The sequence below is a fragment of the Lepidochelys olivacea genome (assembly GCF_965140295.1).
Source record: "Lepidochelys olivacea isolate rLepOli2 genome assembly, chromosome: 24".
Lineage (NCBI taxonomy): Eukaryota > Metazoa > Chordata > Testudines > Cheloniidae > Lepidochelys > Lepidochelys olivacea.
The window spans coordinates 16,829,421-16,852,655 of record NC_140434.1 but is presented as its reverse complement, the minus strand read 5'-3'; the positions used below and the strand labels follow the sequence as shown (position 1 = coordinate 16,852,655).

Here is a 23,235-nt window from a genome sequence, read left to right as displayed (position 1 = left end):
CCGTTCCCAGAGCTGGGGAATGACCCCAGGTATCCTGACTCCCAGCCCTCCCCTGCTCTAGTCTACTAGACCCCACTCTGCGGCCAAGCCAGGATAGAACCCAGGAGTCCTAGCTCCCTGCCCCCCACCCCAGTATGGGTAACCGACTTGCAGGACATCTGATTACCCTGCCTCCAGCATTAGCCTTGTTGCCATGGTAACAAATGTTATTAACGGTCACAAAATTGGACTCCCTGACCCACTGCAGCTGCTGGGAGGGGCGTGGGGTCTAAGGCTTAGAGCAGGGGGGGCTGGGAGCCAGGACGCCTGAGTTCTATCCCCAGCTCGGGAAGGGGAGTGGGGTCTAGTGGTTAGAACAGGGGGTCTAGGAGCCAGGGCTCATGGATTTTATCCCAGCCCGGGAAGGGGAGAGGAGTGGGGTTTAGGAGCCAGGACTCCTGGGTTCTATTCCTGACCACGGGAAGGGAGTGGGGTCTGGGAGCCAGGACTCCTGGGTTCTACTGCTGTCTCCTCCACAGACTTTTTGTGTGACCTTGGCAGATCACAGCATCACTCTGTGCCTCAGTTTCCCCACTCATAAAGCAGGGAGCATACTCCTGCCTCTTTCTATTTGAGGGCTGGCTCTCGCTCTGTCTGAGCAGCGTCCTACATAGGGGGCCCGATCTCAGCTGGGGCAGGGTCTGTCTCTGGCCCAATGGGGCCCCAGCACCACAGGGCCCAATCGCGTTGGCAGGGCTACTGTAATACACCTAGTAAACAGGACAGCTAAAATCTTCCAGCCTGCATTCTCCTGGGAAACATTCACCCCTCATCAGTGTGTGGAAGCTGCCCCGCTTGAGGATCCTCTGCCCATCCCCCTGGCCTCCCGGCTCAGGAGCGGGGTTAGGAGGCGGAGTTAAACCCCAGGTAATTAGCATCGCCAGCCCCCGCGTAGGCAGAGAAAGAACAATCAATATGCTCCCCTGGCAGTCAGCCCCTGGTCTCCGGGGGGTGCCGCAGGGGGCGAGGTGGGGGGGGGCGATGCTGCAGGGGGCCTGGTGGGGCGAGGGGGGCAGTCAGCCCCTGGTCTCCGGGGGGTGCCGCAGGGGGCGAGGTGGGGGGGCGATGCTGCAGGGGGCCTGGTGGGGCGAGGGGGGCAGTCAGCCCCTGCTCTCCGGGGGGGGGGGTTCCGCAGGGGGCGAGGTGGGGGCAGTCAGTCCCTGAGCGGCGGCGGGGGGGGGGGACGAGGATGCCGCAGGGGGCGAGGTGGGGCGGGGGGCAGTCAGTCCCTGAGCGGCGGGGGCTGGGGGGAGATGGTGCAGGGGGTGTGGTGGGGGGGCAGTCAGCCCCTGGTCGCCGGGAGGGGGGGTTCCGTAGGGGGCGAGGTGGGGGGGCAGTCAGCCCCTGGGCGGCGGGGGGCGGGGGGGCTCTCCCCTAGCAGTCAGGGCTGGCCCCCATGCCCGGGGGGGGCGCTATGCTGCGGTGGGGGGGAGAAGAGGCTGGAGGGGGCAATGAGGTTCCCCCCAGCCCCTGTGACGCTGGGGCTGGCGATGGGGGGAGGGGCTGCGGGGGGGGGATCCCAGGTGCGGGGAGCTCCCCCGGCCCCTCCCCCCAGCAGTGCTGCAGTAACAAAGAACGCCTCATAAATCAGCGCCCCCCCCCGGCCCCCGGCTTCTCCCCTCTCCCATTGGTCCACTCCTCTGGCTTCATTTGCGTGCCTGACCCCGCCCCTCCTGCTCCTGGCTCCTGATTGGTCGCTCCCCCTCGATCAGCTGTCTGTTAACATTCCAGCCATTCCCCCCCTCCCCCCCGCAGCCCCGGATTTGATGCGCCAGGGCTGGTGGGCTGGACCCCGCGGGCCCGTCCCGTCCCGTCCCGTCCCGTCCTGCCGCATCCCCGGGGCCGGGGCCGGAGCCGGAGCCGCAGCCGGAGCGCGCGAGGGGGAGCCGCCGGCGCGATGAGCGGGGGCGCCTGGCCGGGCTGGCTGCTCTGCAGGCTGGGGCTGGTCCTGCTCTGCCGAGGTACCGCAGTGCCCGGCCCGGAGGGGGGGAGTGGGTGTGCGGCCCCCTGCCGCCCCCTGCTGGAGGGGCTGCGCCCTGCGGGGGGGGGTGTCCCCCTGCCGCCCCCTGCTGGAGGGGCTGCGCCCTGCGGGGGTGGGGGGTGTCCCCCTGCCGCCCCCTGCTGGAGGGGCTGCGCCCTGCGGGGGTGGGGGGTGTCCCCCTGCCGCCCCCTGCTGGAGGGGCTGCGCCCTGCGGGGGTGGGGGGTGTCCCCCTGCCGCCCCCTGCTGGAGGGGCTGCGCCCTGCGGGGGTGGGGGGTGTCCCCCTGCCGCCCCCTGCTGGAGGGGCTGCGCCCTGCGGGGGTGGGGGGTGTCCCCCTGCCGCCCCCTGCTGGAGGGGCTGCGCCCTGCGGGGGTGGGGGGTGTCCCCCTGCCGCCCCCTGCTGGAGGGGCTGCGCCCTGCGGGGGTGAGGGGTGTCCCCCTGCCGCCCCCTGCTGGAGGGGCTGCGCCCTGCGGGGGGGGTATGTGTCCCCCTGCCGCCCCCTGCTGGAGGGGCTGCGCCCTGCGGGGGGGGTATGTGTCCCCCTGCCGCCCCCTGCTGGAGGGGCTGCGCCCTGCGGGGGGGGTGACCCTGCCGCCCCCTGCTGGAGGGGCTGCGCCCTGCGGGGGGGGTGATGTGTCCCCCTGATGCCCCCTGCTGGAGGGGCTGCGCCCTGCGGGGGTGGGGGATGTCCTCCTGCTGGCCCCGCTGGAGGGGCTGCGCCCTGCGTGGGGGGGTGATGTGTCCCCCTGCCGCCCCCTGCTGGAGGGGCTGCGCCCTGCGGGGGGGGTGATGTGTCCCCCTGCCGCCCCCTGCTGGAGGGGCTGCGCCCTGCGGGGGTGGGGGGTGTCCCCCTGCCGCCCCCTGCTGGAGGGGCTGCGCCCTGCGGGGGTGGGGGGTGTCCCCCTGCCGCCCCCTGCTGGAGGGGCTGCGCCCTGCGGGGGTGGGGGGTGTCCCCCTGCCGCCCCCTGCTGGAGGGGCTGCGCCCTGTGGGGGTGATGTGTCCCCGTGCTGGCCCCGCTGGAGGGGCTGCGATCTCCGGGGTGGGGGTGGGTGTCCCCCTGCCACCCCCTGCTGGAGGGGCTGCGCCCTGCGGAGGGGGGGTGACCCTGCTGCCCCCTGCTGGAGGGGCTGTGCCCTGCGGGGGGGTGGCCCTGCAGGGGGTGTGTGTGTACACACCTTGGGGGTGTACCTCTGGGTGCACATTTTGCTCTGGGTGTGAAACACTAGGTGCACAATCTGATCTCTGTGTGTGTGTGAAAGAGAGACACTGGGATGCGCAATTTGGTGGGTGGGTGTGCGCCTCTGGGGTGCACAGTTTGCTCTCGGTGTGTCTCAGACAGAGGGATACACAATTTTCTCTCTTTGACTGCACGTATCCAAGGGGGATGCACAGTCTGATCTGGGTGTGCAAATGGGATACACAATTTGATGTGTGTGTGTCTGTGTGTGTGTGTCCCTGCTGCCTCCTGCTGGAGGGAATGAGCCCTGCGCTGTGTGTCTGTGTGTGAGCACCTCTGGAATGCAGAATTTTTTGTTTTGCTGTGTGTAGATCTCTGGAGTGCGTCTCTCTGTGTGTGTGCCTTTGGGATGCACAATTTGATCTGTGTGTCTTTCATCAGAATACACAATTTGATGTGTGTGTATTTAACACTGAGACACACATTTGATCTGTGTGTGTTTTGCCACTGGGAAAATGATATTTTATCTCCATGTCCATTTATATCTCTGGTAGACACAATTTGTGTGTGTGTGGGGGGGGGGGGGCACGCTACTGGAATATTGACGAATTTTCTACCACTATGCATACCTATCTCTGGAACAGGCAGTTTGGATCTATTACCGTATATCACTGGCCCACACAATGGGTGTGTGTACACGGGTGAATTAGAATTGTGGAGTGTTTGTGTTTCTCTGAAATCATCGAATTTTCTCCTCTATGTGTGTGTGTCTCTGGGATCCAGACCCGCCCCCCCCCCCCCCCCGCGGCGCTTTCTCTACCTCTTGGCATACAAACTAGTCCCTCTGTGAGTGCGTCCGTGTGGACGCACATGCACTGCAGGGGGGAGTGTGTGGCTCTGGTGGGGGGGCACGGGGAGGCAGCCCGCTGGCTGTGGAAGGGGTGGGTCGGGTGATGGATAGAAGGAGAGAACGACTCAGGAAGAGAGAGACGCAGGGACCCTGGTGTATGGCCCTGGAAGAACAGGAAGGAGGGGGAGATGTGTTAGACAGAGGTGGGGGGGTGGATGCATAGATAGGGGTGCGGGGGCATAGAAAGGTGGCTGGATGGATAGAGAGATGGGGGGTTGGGGGAACGCGTGGATGGGTAGACAGAGGGCTGTGGGGGATGGATGGGTCGAGAGGTGCGTAAGGGGACAGGTAGATGGGGGGGATGGATAGGGGGCTGTGGGGGTTGATGGATGGATAGAGAGGTGCATACAGGGATAGGTAGATGGTGGGGGGGATGGATGGGGGCTTTGGGGGGTGGATGGGTGGGTCAATAGGTGCATATGGGGGCGGTGGGGGATGGATGGGTGGGTAGAGAGGTGCATTGGGGGCAGGTAGATGCAGAGGGGGCATGGATAGGGGGCTGTTGGGGGGTGGATGGATGGGTAGAGAGGTGTGTCCAGGGACAGGTAGATGGGGGGGATGGATGGTGGCTGTGCGGGGATGGATAGGTCGAGAGGTGCATACGGGGACAGGTAGATGCGGGGGGATGGGTAGAGAGGTGCATTGGGGGCAGGTAGATGCGGGGGGGTGGATAGGGGACTGTGGGGGGATGGATGGGTAGAGAGGTGCGTTGGGGGCAGATAGATGCAGGGGGGGGATGGATGGGGGCTGTGGGGGGATGGATTGATGGGTAGAGAGGTGCGTCCAGGGGCAGGTAGATGTGGGGGGGAATAGATAGGGGGCTGTGGGGGTGGATGGATGGGTCGAGAGGTGCGTACAGGGATAGGTAGATGCAGGGGGGGGATGGATAGGGGGCTGTCGGGGTTTGGATGGATGGGTAGAGAGGTGCATTGGGGGCAGGTAGATGCAGAGGGGGGATGGATACGGGACTGTGGGGGGATGGATGGGTAGAGAGGTGCGTTGGGGGCAGATAGATGGAGGGGGGGAATAGATAGGGGGCTGTGGAGGTGGATGGATGAGTCGAGAGGTGCGTACGGGGATAGGTAGATGGAGGGGGGATGGATGGGGGCTGTGGGGGTGGATGGATGGGTAGAGAGGTGCATTGGGGGAGGTAGATGCAGAGGGGGATGGATAGGGGGCTGTGGGGGGTGGATGGTGTCACGGCGTCCCCGGGCGATGCTCTGGACCGCTCCCCATGAAGCCAGTCAGGACTCTGGGGAGTCTCCTCTCGGGGAGCAGCCTGTCTGCAGGACACACAGCTCCCCCGGCTCCACCTTCCTGGGTCTGACCTCAGAGCATTCAGCCTCCTCTGTCCCTCCGTGCGCTTCCCAAAGCGAGTCCACCCAGGCGGGCTCCTGGGGAAGCCAGAGGGTCCTGCACCCCAACTTCGCAGTCAGACGTGACTCTCAGCCAGCCAGTAACACAGAGGTTTATTAGACGACAGGAACATGGTCTAACACAGAACTTGTAGGTGCAGAGAACGGGACCCCTCAGCTGGGTCCATTTTGGGGGGCAGGGAGTCAGACAACCACGTCTGCCCTTCACTCAATGTCCCAGCCAGCCCCAAACTGAAACTCCCTCCAGCCCCCCCTCCTCTGGGCTTTGTCCCTTTCCCCTGGCCACCGGATTCCTTTGTTCTCCAACCCTTTAGCTCTCACCTTGCAGGGGGGAAGGGCCCAGGCCATCAGTGGCCAGGAAACAGGGTGTCGGCCATTGTCTGTGTCCAGACCCCTGCACACACCTGCCCTCTAGGGCTCTGCAAGGATCATACACCCTTATCCCACCCCCTAGATACTTAAGAACTGCTTAGGGGAAACTGAGGCACCCCACACTATTCAGAGGAAACATTAAGAAGAGTCCCACTTTGTCACATCTCTCCCCCCTTCGAGATCGAACTGAGCGGGGTCACTTTAGCCGGTGACCTGGGGAAGTTTGAAGCCACCAAAGTTCCCATGGATGCCCCAGCATCTCTCCCATTCCTTGGTAGGAGTTACACCAGGCCCTTCCAGTTTCACACCCTTCCTTAGGTCGGGGGCGGTCGATAGCACTCGCACGCCGCATGTGGGAAGGTTTCTGCGGCCCGTGCCCTTTGGCCACCCCCAAAACCCCAGGGGGTCAAACTGGGATTGGGTCTTCTCCCCAACATGCTGGCCAAACACAGCCACTTGGTTATAGGACTGTTTAACTTTCTTAAAGGCTTTCACTCCATCTGAGACCTTCTCAAAGCTCTCCACACTGGGTCTTTCAACAGGAAAGTCAGTGGATCCATTCACAACAGAAAATTTCTGGCTGTTAGGAACTGAAACTTTCTTGATTAAAGAAAAGGAGTACTTGTGGCACCTTAGAGACTAACCAAGTTATTAGAGCATAAGCTTTCGTGAGCTACAGCTCACTTCCTCAGTTATCACTTTCACACCCTTCAGTTGCAGTAAACTGCTTGCAAAGACTCCATGAGGATTCCTTTCCCGAGGGCTTTTCTATGCAACAATTCACCCCTCACAGAAATTCTGCTCTTACCCTCTTCACCGAGGGCTTGCTCTAGGGGAACACTTTCCTGAGCAACAACAGACTCTTTCTGGGTCTCCCTTACATCCAGAATTACCTCTGGCCCATCAGGCGGATTCCTTCACAATCCCCTTTCAGGCAAACTTACAGACTTCCTAGAGAAAAGGTCAGAAGCCTTCTCCTTCCCTTTGCCACATACAAGCTCAGGAATCTTTTCCTTCTTGCTACAGGTTTCCTGGATTCAAATTCAAACCCTTGGCCATTACAGGAGCAGGGCCTGGATCCTGTCCCAAAGAGACACATTCACTCCCCAACAGGGTTTTGCAGCGGATATCCTGGAGACCCCAACAACCAGCCAGCCCCACCCCTCCTGGGTCTGCACAGGGATCTGGGCCATAGGCAGGGCGAGGGGCTTCGTCCCTGGGACCCTCACTCAGCTCACACTTCCCTCAGCATCTCAGGCTGCACCACCCAGGGCCTGACAACAGTCCTCTCTGTCCCAGGGTCTCGCCACCCCCGGAATGTCTCCCCATTGACCATCCCCTTCCGCTCCCACTGGGGGTCCGAGGGGCCCGGCCCCAGGAAACTCCACACAGACAGATAGGTTGGGGTCAGGAGTGGGAGCCTGTCCACCTCCCCACCCATCTGGCTGACAGAGTCTATGGCCTTGGGACCCAGCAAGGGAGCTAGACACCGGGGCTCTTCCACAGGGTCCCCCTGGTTCAAATCACCAGCCTGCTCAAAGGCAGTGAGGTGGCATCCACATCCCCCCCCTCCTTAACCAGGGGCAGCAATTTAGTCTCGAGGTTCCCTGCAGAACTGGCCCCCCAAGGTCTATCCCCACTCACCCCTGGGGGGTCCCCTAGGCCTCTCCGCTCCCCCATCGCCAGTTCATGCTGCTTCTGCAGCTCTTTCTCGGGCTCTCGCCGTCTCTCACAGTCCTCTTGCTCTCTCGGACTCAGCTCCAATCCCGTCCGTCTCCGATCCCCCGATGGGGAACCCGATCGTGAAGACCCCCGTCTGGTCGGGGACAGGAGTCTTGGGGATGCCTGGCTCCCACTCCAGCTGCTCCCAGATCCTGCTGTAGCCCCATTTGGGGTCAGGAATCTGTTCCTTAGAGCGGTCATCCTCCTCCAGCTGCACGATGAACTGTGCCTTGGTGAACTTCCCAATGCGCAACCCTCTCTTTCTGCACAGGGTTACAATGTCCTTCTTCGGGAGACGGTGACAGGCCATCACTCCGCTCTTCCCAAGTTGTTGTGGACTCACAGGCCTGTGTGCTCTCAGCTCCCCACCGTTTCCAGGGAGAACCCCTAGTGTGCCAGCCCTTCTCGAGGTCACCCCCTCTTTGCCAGGGTCGAGCGGCAGACTCCTCCGCCCCTTGGACGGCTCGCTGCAATCCCCAGGGGACCCTGTTACTGCAAAAGTCCTTCTCTCTCCCAGAGCCAGGCCGCAGGCTCCTCTGCCCCTGAGACAGCTCATCGCAGTCCCCAGGGGCACCCCATTACTGCACAGTCCTTCTTGCTGGTCACACACTCCCAGGGGTTAACCGCCCCCCGAAACTGCTCCTCTCTGAGCCTTCAGCACGCTTGGTCCTAGTCAGTCCCCTTCGTTTTACTGCTCCCCAGTCACTTACTGCAGGAAGCGCCACCCACGGGGTGCAGAACATCCCACCGCTGCCACCAGTTGTCACGGAGTGTGGGAGAGTCCAGGCCCTGCACCCCTCTTCCTGGGATCCACTGAGACTCTCAGTCAGCCAGTAAAACAGAAGGTTTATTGGACAACAGGAACACAGTCCACAACAGAGCTTGTGGGTACAACCAGGACCCCTCAGTCAAGACCTTCTGGGGGAGCAGGGAGCTTAGACCCCAGCCCTGGGGTTCCCTGTGTTCCTCCACCCAGCCCCAAACGGAAATTAACCCCCCCCGCCCCCCCCCCAGGCTCTCTTCTGCAGCCTCCCTCCACATTCCTGGGCAGAGGTGTCACCTCCCCCTCCCCCTCCTGGCTCAGGTGACAGGCTCTCAGGTCTCCCCTCCCCAGGGCACATTCCCAGGTCAACGCTCCCCCCTCCCTGCTGCGTCCTGAGGTGCCTACGGGGGCAGGGGGATGCGGGGGGGATGGAGAGGGAGCCGTGGGGGGTGGATGGGTGGGTCGCGAGGTGCATAGGGGGGCAGGGGGATGCGAGGGGGATGGAGAGGGGGCTGTGGGGGGTGGATGGGTGGGTCGCGAGGTGCGTACGGGGGCAGGGGGATGGAGGGGGGATGGAGAGGGGGCTGTGGGGGGTGGATGGGTGGGTCGCGAGGTGCGTACGGGAGCAGGGGGATGCAGGGGGGATGGAGAGGGGGCCGTGGGGGGTGGATGGGTGGGTCGCGAGGTGCATAGGGGGGCAGGGGGATGTGGGGGGGATGGAGAGGGGGCTGTGGGGGGTGGATGGGTGGGTCGCGAGGTGCGTACGGGGGCAGGGCGATGCGGGGGGGATGGGGAGGGGGCTGTGCGGGGTGGATGGGTGGGTCGTGAGGTGCGTACGGGGACAGGTGGATGCGGGGGGGATGGAGAGGGGGCTGTGGGGGGTGGATGGGTGGGTCGCGAGGTGCATACGGGGACAGAGGTTGGGGGGGATGGAGAGGGGGTTGTGGGGGGTGGATGGGTGGGTCACGAGGTGCATACGGGGGCAGGAGGATGCAGGGGGCATGGATAGGAGGCCGTGGGGGTGGATGGGTGGGTCGAGAGGTGCGTACGCGGTCAGGGGGATGCGGGGGGGATGGAGAGGGGGCTGTGGGGGGGGATGGGTGGGTCGTGAGGTGCGTACGGGGGCAGGGGGATGCGGGGGGGATGGGTGGGTCGTGAGGTGCGTACGGGGACAGGGTGATGGAGGGGGGATGGAGAGGGGGCTGTGAGGGGTGGATGGGTGGGTCGCGAGGTGTGTACGGGGACAGGGGTTGGGGGGGATGGAGAGGGGGCTGTGGGGGGTGGATGGGTGGGTCGCGAGGTGCGTGCGGGGGGATGGAGAGGGGGCCGTGGGGGGTGGATGGGTGGGTCGCGAGGTGCGTACGGGGGCAGGGGGATGCGGGGGGGCTGTGGGGGGTGGATGGGTGGGTCGCGAGGTGCGTACGGGGGCAGGGGGATGCGGGGGGGATGTAGAGGGGGCTGTGGGGGGTGGATGGGTGGGTCGTGAGGTGCGTATGGGGGCAGGGGGATGCGGGGGGATGGAGAGGGGGCCGTGGGGGGTGGATGGGTGGGTCGTGACGTGCGTACGGGGGCAGGGGGATGCGGGGGGGGATGGAGAAGGAGCCATGGGGGGTGGATGGGTGGGTCGCGAGGTGCGTACGGGGGCAGGGGGATGCGGGGGGGATGGAGAGGGGGCCGTGGGGGGTGGATGGGTGGGTCGTGAGGTGCGTACGGGGGCAGGGGGATGCAGGGGGGATGTAGAGGGGGCTGTGAGGGGTGGATGGGTGGGTCGCGAGGTGCGTACGGGGACAGGGGGATGCGGGGGGGATGTAGAGGGGGCTGTGGGGGGAGGATGGGTGGGTCGCGAGGTGCGTACGGGGGCAGGGGGATGGGGGGGATGGAGAGGGGGCTGTGGGGGGTGGATGGGTGGGTCGTGAGGTGCGTACGGGGGCAGGGGGATGCGGGGGGGATGGAGAGGGGACTGTGGGGGGTGGATGGGTGGGTCGCGAGGTGCGTACGGGGGTAGGGGGTGCGGGGGGATGGAGAGGGGGCTGTGGGGGGGGATGGGTGGGTCGCGAGGTGCGTACGGGGGTAGGGGGTGCGGGGGGGATGGAGAGGGGGCTGTGGGGGGTGGATGGGTGGGTCGTGAGGTGCGTACGGGGGCAGGGGGATGCGGGGGGGATGGAGAGGGGGCTGTGGGGGGTGGATGGGTGGGTCGCGAGGTGCGTACGGGGGCAGGGAGATGCGGGGGGATGTAGAGGGGGCTGTGGGGGGAGGATGGGTGGGTCGCGAGGTGCGTACGGGGGCAGGGGGATGGGGGGGATGGAGAGGGGGATGCGGGGGGGATGGAGAGGGGGCTGTGGGGAGTGGATGGGTGGGTCGCGAGGTGCGTACGGGGGCAGGGGGTGCGGGGGGATGGAGAGGGGGCTGTGCGGGGTGGATGGGTGGGTCGCGAGGTGCGTACGGGGGCAGGGGTTGCGGGGGGATGGAGAGGGGGCTGTGCGGGGTGGATGGGTGGGTCGCGAGGTGCGTACGGGGGCAGGGGGATGCGGGGGGATGGAGAGGGGGCTGTGGGGGGTGGATGGGTGGGTCGCGAGGTGCGTACGGGGGTAGGGGGTGCGGGGGGATGGAGAGGGGGCTGTGGGGGGTGGATGGGTGGGTCGCGAGGTGCGTACGGGGGCAGGGGGATGCGGGGGGGATGGAGAGGGGGCTGTGGGGGGTGGATGGGTGGGTCGCGAGGTGCGTACGGGGGCAGGGGGATGCGGGGGGATGGAGAGGGGGCTGTGGGGGGTGGATGGGTGGGTCGCGAGGTGCGTACGGGGGCAGGGGGATGCGAGGGGGATGGAGAGGGGGCTGTGGGGGGTGGATGGGTGGGTCGTGAGGTGCGTACGGGGGCAGGGGGATGCGGGGGGGATGGAGAGGGGGCCGTGGGGGGTGGATGGGTGGGTCGTGAGGTGCGTACGGGGGCAGGGGGATGCGGGGGGATGGAGAGGGGGCCGTGGGGGGTGGATGGGTGGGTCGTGACGTGCGTACGGGGGCAGGGGGATGCGGGGGGGGATGGAGAAGGAGCCGTGGGGGGTGGATGGGTGGGTCGCGAGGTGCGTACGGGGGCAGGGGGATGCGGGGGGGATGGAGAGGGGGCTGTGGGGGGTGGATGGGTGGGTCGTGAGGTGCGTACGGGGGCAGGGGGATGCAGGGGGGATGTAGAGGGGGCTGTGGGGGGTGGATGGGTGGGTTGTGAGGTGCGTACGGGGGCAGGGGGATGGAGAGGGGGCTGTGGGGGGTGGATGGGTGGGTCGCAAGGTGCGTACGGGGACAGGGGGATGCGGGGGGGATGTAGAGGGGGCTGTGGGGGGAGGATGGGTGGGTCGCGAGGTGCGTACGGGGGCAGGGGGATGGGGGGATGGAGAGGGGGATGCGGGGGGGATGGAGAGGGGGCTGTGGGGGGTGGATGGGTGGGTCGTGAGGTGCGTACGGGGGCAGGGGGATGCGGGGGGGATGTAGAGGGGGATGCGGGGGGGATGTAGAGGGGGCTGTGGGGGGTGGATGGGTGGGTCGTGAGGTGCGTACGGGGCAGGGGGATGGGGGGGATGGAGAGGGGGATGCGGGGGGGATGGAGAGGGGGCTGTGGGGGGTGGATGGGTGGGTCGCGAGGTGCGTACGGGGGCAGGGGGATGCGGGGGGGATGGAGAGGGGGCTGTGGGCTGTGGATGGGTGGGTCGCGAGGTGCGTACGGGGGCAGGTGGATGCGGGGGGGATGGAGAGGGGGCTGTGGGGGGTGGATGGGTGGGTCGTGAGGTGCGTACGGGGGCAGGGGGATGCAGGGGGGATGTAGAGGGGGCTGTGGGGGGTGGATGGGTGGGTCGTGAGGTGCGTACGGGGGCAGGGGGATGCGAGGGGGATGGAGAGGGGGCTGTGGGGGGTGGATGGGTGGGTCGCGAGGTGCGTACGGGGACAGGGGGATGCGGGGGGGATGTAGAGGGGGCTGTGGGGGGAGGATGGGTGGGTCGCGAGGTGCGTACGGGGGCAGGGGGATGGGGGGATGGAGAGGGGGATGCGGGGGGGATGGAGAGGGGGCTGTGGGGGGTGGATGGGTGGGTCGTGAGGTGCGTACGGGGGCAGGGGGATGCGGGGGGGATGTAGAGGGGGCTGTGGGGGGTGGATGGGTGGGTCGTGAGGTGCGTACGGGGGCAGGGGGATGCGGGGGGGATGTAGAGGGGGATGCGGGGGGGATGTAGAGGGGGCTGTGGGGGGTGGATGGGTGGGTCGTGAGGTGCGTACGGGGGCAGGGGGATGGGGGGGATGGAGAGGGGGATGCGGGGGGGATGGAGAGGGGGCTGTGGGGGGTGGATGGGTGGGTCGCGAGGTGCGTACGGGGGCAGGGGGATGCGGGGGGGATGGAGAGGGGGCTGTGGGGTGTGGATGGGTGGGTCGCGAGGTGCGTACGGGGGCAGGTGGATGCGGGGGGGATGGAGAGGGGGCTGTGGGGGGTGGATGGGTGGGTCGCGAGGTGCGTACGGGGGCAGGGGGATGGGGGGGTGGGCGGATGCTGGCCCCGACCCGCCCGGTTGCTCTCCTGGTGACCCCAGAGTTAATTTCCTCTGCTCCTGTCTGTGTCCTGCTACCTGGGGGAGCCTGAGCGAGGCCCTGGGGGTCGGGGTGCAGCGGGGACTCTGCTGTCCAGGTTTGCAGGGTCCCTGCGACGTGGCTCTGAGCCCGGCCCCCCCGGCGCCACCGCAGCCCCTCGCTGGGCTGCTGAAAGCGGCCCGGGGTCCAGGCCGAGCGTGGCGTTGAAATCCACCGCCCGGAGCAGGAGGGTCGGGGGGCCGCGGGGCCGCCGTCGTGCAGGGGGCGTTAACGGCAAGCCCGTGGTGGGATTGGAAGCGCTGGGATCTGTGGGACTGACGTGCTGGCGATGGGATTTGTGGGGCACCTGTTGCTGGTGTGGGTGGGTTGATGTTACGGGTGTTGGAAGGATGGGGTTGGTATCGGTCACTTGGTGGGAAGAGAGTCGGGGGGTCAGTTGGCGGGATGGGGATCAGGATGGTCAGTTGGCAGGATGGGAGTCGGGGGGGTCGGTTGGTGGGATGCGGGTTGGGGGGATCGGTTGGTGGGATGGGGGTCGGGGGGGTTAGTTGGTGGGATGGGGATCGGTCGGCAGGATGGGGGTCGAGGGGATCGGTCGGCAGGATGGGGGTCAGAGGCTCAGTTGGCAGGATGGGGGTTGGGGGGTCGGTTGGCAGGATGGGGTTCAGGGGGATCAGTTGGAGGGATGGGGTTGGGTTGGTTGGCGGGATGGGGGTCAGTCGGCAGGATGGGGGTCGGGGGGTCGGTTGGCAGGATGGGGGTCGGTCGGCAGGATGGGGGTCAGAGGCTCAGTCGGGAGGGTTGGGGGAGCTTGGGGGAGCTCTGTTGAGATGCGTGATTGAAGCTCTTGCAGAGGTGATGTTATGGGGTTGGTGAGACGCAGTATTGGGTCGGGGCTGCGGTTACTGGGGTCAGAGCGTGGGCGCGATTGGGGTCGGTGGGGTCCAATGGTGCGATTACGTTGGTGGGATTGGCTGCCATTATCGGGGTCGGTGAGATGAGCTGATTGGATCGGTGGCGTTGGCGTTCTATGGTTGGGGAAATGGTGCGATTGGGGTCGGTGGGTTGAGCCGACGGGGGTTGGGGGGCCCCGTCGGCGCGGGCGGGGTCGGCGGGTTGAGCCGACGGGGGTCGGGGGGCCCCGTCGGCGCGAGTGGGGCCGGCAGCGTTGCCGTGACTGGGTCGGGGGCTCTGATGCCGAGGGAGGGTGGGCCAGAGCTTTGGCTTCCGGCGTGAAGTGCAGGCTCCCGCGGTGAGATCTCGCTCCACCACGGATTGCTGGGTGACTTGGGCCAGTCGCTTCGTCCCTCTGTGCCTCAATTTCCCAGCTGTCAAACTGGGATATTTCTGCTTCCCGAGGCGCCGGGCGTCCTGGAGAGGAGACGGGTGCCCTGGGATAAAACCCACCCACTGAAACGCCCTGGAGCGACGCCCTCGGGACCGGTTTGCTCACGGGGGCTTTGGGGGTTGCTGTTCTCGGTGTGGGTCTGGTTGATACGGTTACAATTAATAATGAAACTCGGGGCTCAGAGGGGACGGGGAAGGCTCAGTGTCTGCCCTGGCCTCTGAATCATGACATCAAACGTGCGGCGTCTCCGGGGGCCGTCGCGCCAGCCAGGGGGACTCCGGTTGGTGCAATGACTCCGGACATCTTGGCGGGCTCAGAGCTGAGCTGACCCTGCGACTCTGAGTCACGGGGCAGCGCCAGGCAGGCTCAGGGCGGGCGCCGCTTCGCCCGGCCAGGGAGAGTTTCAGCTCACCTTGTGCCGGGTGGCTTTGCCCGTCCTGCCGCTTGGGAAAGCAGGGAGCCACGGCCAGATCCCGGCGTTTCGCACCACATCCCGCCCCTTGCTGCCCAGGACCCGTCGCTGACGGTGCCTCTGGGATCCTTTAAACCAGCCTCTGAGGACTGGGTCAATTCTTGATCTTTCTGACTGGAGTTTGTGTTACCATCGCACCACCAGTGCCTGTTGTTGTCCAGGACGCCACTGCGCCAGGCGCTGTACGGACCCAGAACAAAAAGCCCCCCAGTGTCTGTCCCGGACGGAGCCCAGGCGGCGTGTACCACAAGAGAGAACAGGCGGATTCGGAAGTGTTGCCATCGAAGCGATCGGTGGAATGGGGTGGGCGACGGTCGGTGCGATGTTGTTCCCCTGCCTCCCTCCCCCCGGCACAGCGACGTTGGGTCTGGCAGCAGTGTGGCCTCGCCGGGTGTTTGCACGTTTGTGTGAGCTGAAGGTGTGTGGTGTTCGTGGATCTCTGAGCTCAGGAGAAGGTGTGCGGTTTTCTGGCTGTGTTTGTGTGAGTCACAGCGCTTGTGAGAAGGTGTGTGGTTGTGTTGTGTGACTGTGGTTGTGTAAGTCTGTGTGTTGGTGAGACTGTGTGTGGTTGTGTGTGACTGAGTGTGTGTTTGGAGGACTCTTATCAGGTGCACGCGTCTGAGACAGTGCACGTTTGTGTGAGCACGGGCATCTGTGTGGTGTTTGTGTTGGTGTGGTTGTGTTGTTGTGATTGAGCGTTCCTGTGCATGAGTGTGTTTGTGGATAGGTTGTGTGTGTGTGTGTGTGTGTGTGTGTTAGGGTTAGAGGGACATGCTAACAGGTACTAAGTGCAGGTGTAGAGGAGAAATCAGGGTTAATTTCAGTGCACATCTAACTATCCACCCCCGTCCACCCCCTGCATCCATCCGTCTATCTAGATATGTATCCATCCCCCTATACCCCCCATCTGTCCATCCATCCCCCTATACCCCCCATCTGTCCATCCATCCCCCTATACCCCCCGTCTGTCCATCCATCCCCCTATACCCCCCATCTGTCCATCCATCTCCATATACCCCCATCTATCTATCCATCCTCATATACCCCCCGTCTGTCTATCCATCCCCATATACCCCCCGTCTGTCTATCCATCCCCATATACCCCCCGTCTGTCTATCCATCCCCATATACCCCCCGTCTATCTATCCATCCCCATATACCCCCCATCTGTCTATCTATCCATCTATCTATCCATCCATCCCCATATACCCCCATCTATCTATCCATCCCCATATACCCCCATCTATCTATCTATCTATCCATCCCCATATACCCCCCATCTATCTATCCATCCCCATATACCCCCTCTATCTAGATCTGTCTGTCTATCTATCCACATACACCCCATCTATCTATCTATCTATCTATCTATCTATCTATCTATCTATCCATCCCCATATACCCCCATCTATCTATCCATCCCCATATACCCCCATCTATCTATCTATCTATCTATCCATCCCCATATACCCCCCATCTATCTATCCATCCCCATATACCCCCTCTATCTAGATCTGTCTGTCTGTCTATCCCCATACACCCCATCTATCTATCTATCTATCTATCTATCTATCTATCTATCTATCCATCCCCATATACCCCCATCTATCTATCCATCCCCATATACCCCCATCTATCTATCTATCTATCTATCCATCCCCATATACCCCCCATCTATCTATCCATCCCCATATACCCCCTCTATCTAGATCTGTCTGTCTGTCTATCCCCATACACCCCATCTATCTATCTATCTATCTATCTATCTATCTATCTATCTATCTATCTATCCCCAGACCCCCCCCAACCCCCCCCTCACCTCTTCAGTCTCGTAGCTGAACCCTCGGAGGCCCCTCCTGCCGCCCCGATGGGGTTTGGCCCCTTCCCTGGCTGCGCCCGGCAGGTTGGGGCTCTGACCACAGCGGGGAAGGGGCAGCAAACCTGACGGGACGGGGAGCCCAGGGCCCTCCAAGTACCCACTGACCCTCGGGGTTGATGCCGGGGGGTGATGGGGGGCGTTATGATGGAGCCACAAACCAGTCCATCAGCTTCCCCTCTGTGGAGTCCCATGGCCCAACGGGCCGGTCCACGGGCCTTGTCCCCGGTGGGCAGAGACATAATCTGGGGGGTAAGGAGAGAGAAACAGAGCGGGTGGCTGGGTGCAAGGAGGGGGAAGAGGTGATGGATGAAGAGCGAAGGCAGAGGGAGGGTGGCTAGCCAGGCCAGGGAGGATGGCTGGCTACAGACAGTGGCGAGCGATCTGGAAGGGAGGACCAGAGAAAGAAAGGGTGGACAGCTAGATAAAAAGCGAGGGTGGATTAATAGCTAGATCTCTCTTGGGGGGACACAGCTGGGGGATCCCACCTGCCCCACTGGATGGCCGTGGGGAGGGGAGGGGCCAGGCATCTGGGGGCAGGACAGATACCCTGGGTATGGTCGGGTCACTTGGCAGGGCTGCATTTTCCACTGCGTGCAGCCGATGAAGTGAGCTGTAGCCCACGATAGACTGATTAGTCTCTAGGTGCCACAAGTCCCCTGTTCCTGTTGTTCTTGTGGTTTCTCTCAGAACCCGTGGGGCTGTGCGCTGGAGGGTCGCCCTCTTCTCCGCTGCCGGGATCCCTCCCCAATCCTCCCCATTCCCACCAGTCCCCGAAATGAGCCTCAATTGGGTGGGCTGGGGGTGGCGGGGGGGTTCTGTCCCCAGCTCCGGAAGGGGAGTGGGGTATAGTGGTTAGAGTGGGGGAGGGGCTGGGAGCCAGGACTCCTGGGTTCTCTCCCCAGCTCTGGGAGGGAAGTGGGGTGTAGTGGTTAGATGGGGGGCTGGGAGCCAGGACTCCTGGGTTCTCTCCCCAGCTCTGGGAGGGAAGTGGGGTGTAGTGGTTAGGTGGGGGGCTGGGAGCCAGGAGTCCTGGGTTCTCTCCCCAGCTCTGGGAGGGAAGTGGGGTGTAGTGGTTAGATGGGGGGCTGGGAGCCAGGAGTCCTGGGTTCTCTCCCCAGCAGCAGGGACACACACACTGTTCATAGTCCCTGGGATTGCAGCTCCAGGCAGGCGCTTTCCCGCAGGGCCATGAGGTCCCCTTTGCTGCCCCCTGTAGTGATGGGACCCCCCCCCAGAAATGGGGAGGGGGGACGGGGAAGCGAACTGAGAAATAAGCACCAAGGGAGTTCTGCCACCTTGGGCTTCGGGGTTCTCAGGCCAGCTGCCTCTGGAAGGGCCGGGTGGGGGTGGGGAGGCTGAGATCTCGGCATCGAAACAAAGGAACTGAGGACAATGGTCCAGAGAGATAAAGGAGACACAGAGAGAGAGAGAGAGAGAGAGAGATTAACACTGCATCGTCCATCCATCCGTTCCCTTACACAGCTGTCTATCTATCCGCTCCACTCCCTCCCTCTATCTATCTATCCAGATACACCCCCCCTCTATCCCCATACACCCCCCTCTATCTATCTATCTATCTATCTATCTATCTATCTATCTATCTATCTATCCAGATACACCCCCCCATCCCCATACACCCCCCTCTATCTATCTATCCCCCCATACACCCCCTGTATCTATCTATCTATCTCTCTATCTATCCCCTCCACCCCCTCTATCTATCCTGTACAGTAGTGAACTGTCTGCTTCATGTCTTCATCACACCTCAATACAGGTGAGTTGTTTCAAGACGTGACTCCCCCTGGAGTCTGTGAATTTCGGCGCAGCTGAGCTCATGAAATTTGTCCGTTGCCATCTCCCGTGGTCGGGGAGGAAAGGGTGAAGATGTGATTTTTTTCTCCCCCAGGGGCGAGGAACCCAGCAGGCAAATAAAGACCCCACATGTATGATGGTGTAAAACCTTGTGTCTTGACGGCAGTTGTGATTTCGAGGGCCGGCGTTGTGATTTGGGTGCAGTCTCTGGCCTCGGGGGGATCGTTAGGATTTCGGTGCCATCTCCGGATTTTGACGGGAAATTTGCTATTTTGGGGGAGCATCTCCTGCTCTCCGTGACGCTGGTACGATTTAGCGGGGCAGTTGGGGGACTCTGAGGCGAGCCCGTGGTTTTGACAGTAAGCCTGTGACTCTTGCAGGGCAGTGGTTGGGTTTGAAGGTGGGCTGGTGATTTTGGGGGCACAGTCCCGCGGCTGTGAGGGCATGGTCATGATTTATGGCAGGAGTCTCCTGATTCTCAAGGCCGTGACCCGACATGGGGGGCAGGCCCGCAGTGGGGACGGCGGTGTTGTGGGTTTTATGGTGATCTCCCAGTCGGGGGGGGCGGGTCACCAGGGCCAAGACACACAGGCTGAGACACCGACATGACACCCCGTCTGAGCAAGCGATTCAGAAAGAGCTTATTGATTTTGAAAAGGCCACTGGGACGGGAAGCAGCCCTGCCAGCTCCCATCAGCGTCCTCCGGCTTCGGAGGCAGACAACAATTTCCTCCCCCCGCGCCCGGTTCTTTGCACCCAATTCCAGAATTGTTTCCCTGCCCCCCTCCCCAGCCCCACCCAGCTGGGATCCCACCGCAGCACGCGAGGGACTGAAGAACCCGGAGCAATCCCTCGACTGGGGAAAAGCCAGTGAGAGAGGAGGGATGAGAGGGGAAACTGAGGCTCCCAGTCTTGACCGCCTCGTTGTCCCCTTCCCCCCAAATGGGGAACACAGCCAGGCAGGTGAGAAGCGTAGGGGTGGGGCGAGGGGATGGGATGGGAAGGATCTATCAGGTAGCTTGGGGGAGGGGATGGGGAGGGGTGGGTGAATACATACATACCTTCTCTCTCCTGCCCCGTCCATCTGTTTGCAGACACCCGCTCTCGCTAGCTATCGAAATCCGGCCCTGTTCCCGGTGCGGTCAGAGGGTGACTCCGGACTAACATCAGAACTCACCCCCTGAAAATGCCCAAAGGAGAAGTGGGAAACCTACTGGCCCACTCACTGCCTCAGTTTCCCTGGGGGGTGACAGTGGGGTAGTGTGTGGCCCTGAGCTGGTTTCAGGGAGGCAGGGGGACAACTGCCTCCCCCACGTCTAGGCTGAGCTGAGCACCCCATTTCTGTGCTGGACTGAGACGGGGAGGGGAGGGGCGGCATTTAAATGGGGTTCCCCTGCCCGCGGGACGCGTGTGTGTGTCCCTGCTGGAGGGGCTGGGCCCCGGGGTGTGTGTGTCCCTGCGGGGGGCGGAAGGGGGCGATCGGGGGCATGGGTGCAGCATGTAACACAGGGCAGCAGGGACACCCCCCACCCCCCCACACACACACAGTCAGAGCTGCCTAACGACACCCTGAGGATCATCATTACAAACACGGTCTCCATTTTTATTTGCTGCATTATCTTACCAGCTCGAGGCCTTGCCTCAGATCACTGTACGGACCCCCCTCCCTGAGGCGGGAGAGAACCCAGGAGTCCTGGCTTCCAGCCCACCCCCCGCCCCCTGCCCGCTCCTGCATTTAGACCTCGCTGCACCTCAGGGTGCATCCTGGCCAGGCTCCATAAATCACCTGAATTAGCCAGAGCCGGGGGGGGGGGGGGTCCGTGGGTGTTATTAGTCAAGCAGCGGGAGCCGCTTTAATACCCCAGTAAGAGCTGGGCTTGCAGGGTCAGGAGTGAGGGGCAGAGCGGGGTGCGGGGGGCTGGGCTAGCAGGGGCTGTGGATCGGGAGGGAGGGGGCTGGCAGGGCTGGGGCTGGGGGCTGGAGGGGGTGGGCAGGAGCCTGGCAGGGGTAGGGAGCTAGAGGGGCTGGCAGGGCTCGGGTTGGGGGGGCAGGGGGCTGGCAGGCAGGGCTGGGGAGGGGGGAGTTGGCGGGGGGCAGGGGGCTGGCGGGCAGGGCTGGGGAGGGGGGAGTTGGAGGGGGCAGGGGGCTGGCAGGGCTGCGGAGGGGGGAGTTGGCGAGGGGCAGGGGGCTGGCGGGCAGGGCTGGGGGGGAGTTGGAGGGGGCAGGGGGCTGGCAAGGCGGGGGGGCAGTTGGAGGGGGGCAGGGGGCTGGCGGGCAGGGCTGGGGAGGGGGGAGTTGGCGGGGGGCAGGGGGCTGGCGGGCAGGGCTGGGGAGGGGGGAGTTGGAGGGGGCAGGGGGCTGGCAGGGCTGGGGGGGGAGTTGGAGGGGGGCAGGGGGCTGGCAGGCAGGGCTGGGGAGGGGGGAGTTGGCGGGGGGCAGGGGGCTGGCGGGCAGGGCTGGGGAGGGGGGAGTTGGAGGGGGCAGGGGGCTGGCAGGGCGGGGGGGAGTTGGCGGGGGGCAGGGGGCTGGCGGGCAGGGCTGGGGGGGGAGTTGGAGGGGGCAGGGGGCTGGCAGGGCTGGGGAGGAGTTGGAGGGGGGCAGGGGGCTGGCAGGCAGGGCTGGGGAGGGGGGAGTTGGCGGGGGGCAGGGGGCTGGCGGGCAGGGCTGGGGAGGGGGGAGTTGGAGGGGGCAGGGGGCTGGCAGGGCGGGGGGGGAGTTGGCGGGGGGCAGGGGGCTGGCGGGCAGGGCTGGGGGGGGAGTTGGAGGGGGCAGGGGGCTGGCAGGGCTGGGGAGGAGTTGGAGGGGGGCAGGGGGCTGGCAGGCAGGGCTGGGGAGGGGGGAGTTGGCGGGGGGCAGGGCTGGGGAGGGGGGAGTTGGAGGGGGGCAGGGGGCTGGCAGGCAGGGCTGGGGAGGGGGGAGTTGGCGGGGGGCAGGGGGCTGGCGGGCAGGGCTGGGGAGGGGGGAGTTGGCGGGGGGCAGGGCTGGGGAGGGGGGAGTTGGAGGGGGCAGGGGGCTGGCAGGGCTGGGGGGGGCTGCCGGCTGCGATGATCGATCGCTGTCTGTGCCCGTCTTCCCCTGTCACCTTGTCGCGGGCTCTGAATGCAAAGTGACAGACCCCCCCTCCTGTCCCCCCCCAGCCTGTCCGGCCCCATCCCCCAGCCACTTCGTCAGGCAGCTCCCCCTGCCCCCCACCGGTGCCTCTCAGTCCCGACCGGCAGCCCCCTTCTGCCCCAGCCCTGCCCCCCATCACACCCCGGGGCAGGGAGGGTCACGGGGGGGGGCTCCTCTCCGGCTTCGGTTAGTTGCGTCCCTGCTGCAGCTCTGAGCCCGGCCCAGGGGTGTCTCACCCCACCCCCCGGACCCCCCTTCTACCCGGGGCAATAGCCGGTTCACCCCATGGGCCCAGCCCCCCCCGCCACTGGAGTCACGTCCCTGCTGAGCCTGGGGGACATGTGGCCGAGGGTCCGTATCGCCCTGGGGGAGCCGGGAAGGGAAAAGAGCCTCTGACCCCCGGTTCCCCGACCCACAGCCCCCCATGATCTCAGCTCCCCCCCACCCAGCCCTGCCGGTGCCTCCCACTCCTGGCCTGCAGCCCCCCATGATTCCCGCACTGCCCCTCCTGCCCTGCCGGTGCCCCCCACTCCTGGCCCACAGCCCCCCGTGATCCAAGCCCTGGGCTCCCCTGTGGTTGTTACATGGTGGGGGGGGCAGTGAAGAGGAGGGGTTGAAATGAGACAAGCAGGAGGGGCTCTTGGCCTCTGACTCCGTGTCCCGGGGAGGCGGGAGAGGAGGATCCATCACCGAAATCCCCCTGACAGAGCCAGACAGGTGCTGGGCGATGGAACAAACAGCCCCGGGGCTGGGATCAGAACTCGGACGCCTGGGTTCTCTCCCCGGTTCTGGGAGGGGAGTGGGGTCTAGTGGTTAGAGGCGGCGGGGCTGGGAGCCCGGACTCCTGGGGTATCTGTATGTTCCTGCTGTTTAGTGGGGAGGATCTTTGGGGCTTTTAAAATCCCCCAGCGCCAGCTCTGCCCCACTAAGACCAGAGCGGCCTGCGCGTCGGGGGCCGAGTCCTGTGAGCGCCCCCTGCTGGGCTCAGCTGAATTCACCTTCCAGGGGGGTTGAGCGACTGCGTTATAATCCCCTCTGTCCCCAAAGCGAACGACTGCTAGGGGGCGCTGTGCTGGGGGGGGCTCCCCTGGCTGTCATGGCTGGCCCCATTGCCCCAGGGCAGCGCTAGGGGACAGCCTAGCAATTCCTCCAAGAGGCTGGGCTTGAACCCGTGGATCTGGGCCAAACCCCAGCTGGGGCGATTCCATTCAGCTTCCCTAAATCCTCAAACTGCGATTTTCATTCACTTCCCATCTGAAATCGCATGGAATTGTGAATTAACCAGCCGCTGTGTCCCCACCCCAGAGGTGGCTGCATGTCAGCACCAGGTGAACCAGCCCCGTGTGTTGTGATGTGCGGCTGTTACCCAGTTGCCCCACCCCAGAGGTGGCTCCATCTCAGCCCTGGGCAAGCCGCCCCCCTGCATTATCTTACCCATTCTCTCTTTCTGCCCTCAGGGCTGCTGGTGCAGAGCCTGGAGTATAACCAGCCGGCCGACAACTACACTGTGTGTCAAGGGGACAACGCCACGCTAAGGTGAGACCCTGCCAGAGCGGCCCCCACGCTGGGAGGGTGTGGCTGGGTGTCTCTGTCCCTGCTGACCCCTGCTGGAGGGGCCCCACCCCGCTCCCTGCAGCAGGGTCCCCCCCAATGCCACTCACCCCACGTCTCACCACATCCCTGCGTTGCTTGGTGTTTGCCAGCA

General features: G+C 64.5%; 1 protein-coding gene across 1 annotated transcript in view; it reads left to right on the top strand.

Annotated features, from left to right (window-relative positions):
- The first annotated feature begins 1,809 nt into the window (after positions 1-1,809).
- IGLON5 (IgLON family member 5) overlaps positions 1,810-23,235 on the top strand; it is a 33,030-nt gene continuing 11,604 nt past the window's right edge. Inside the window, exons 1-2 of the mRNA XM_084613762.1 lie at positions 1,810-2,000; positions 22,988-23,066. Of these exons, the coding sequence (XP_084469888.1) occupies positions 1,937-2,000; positions 22,988-23,066 (143 nt within the window). The 5' untranslated portion in view covers positions 1,810-1,936. The remainder of the gene's footprint in view (positions 2,001-22,987; positions 23,067-23,235) is intronic.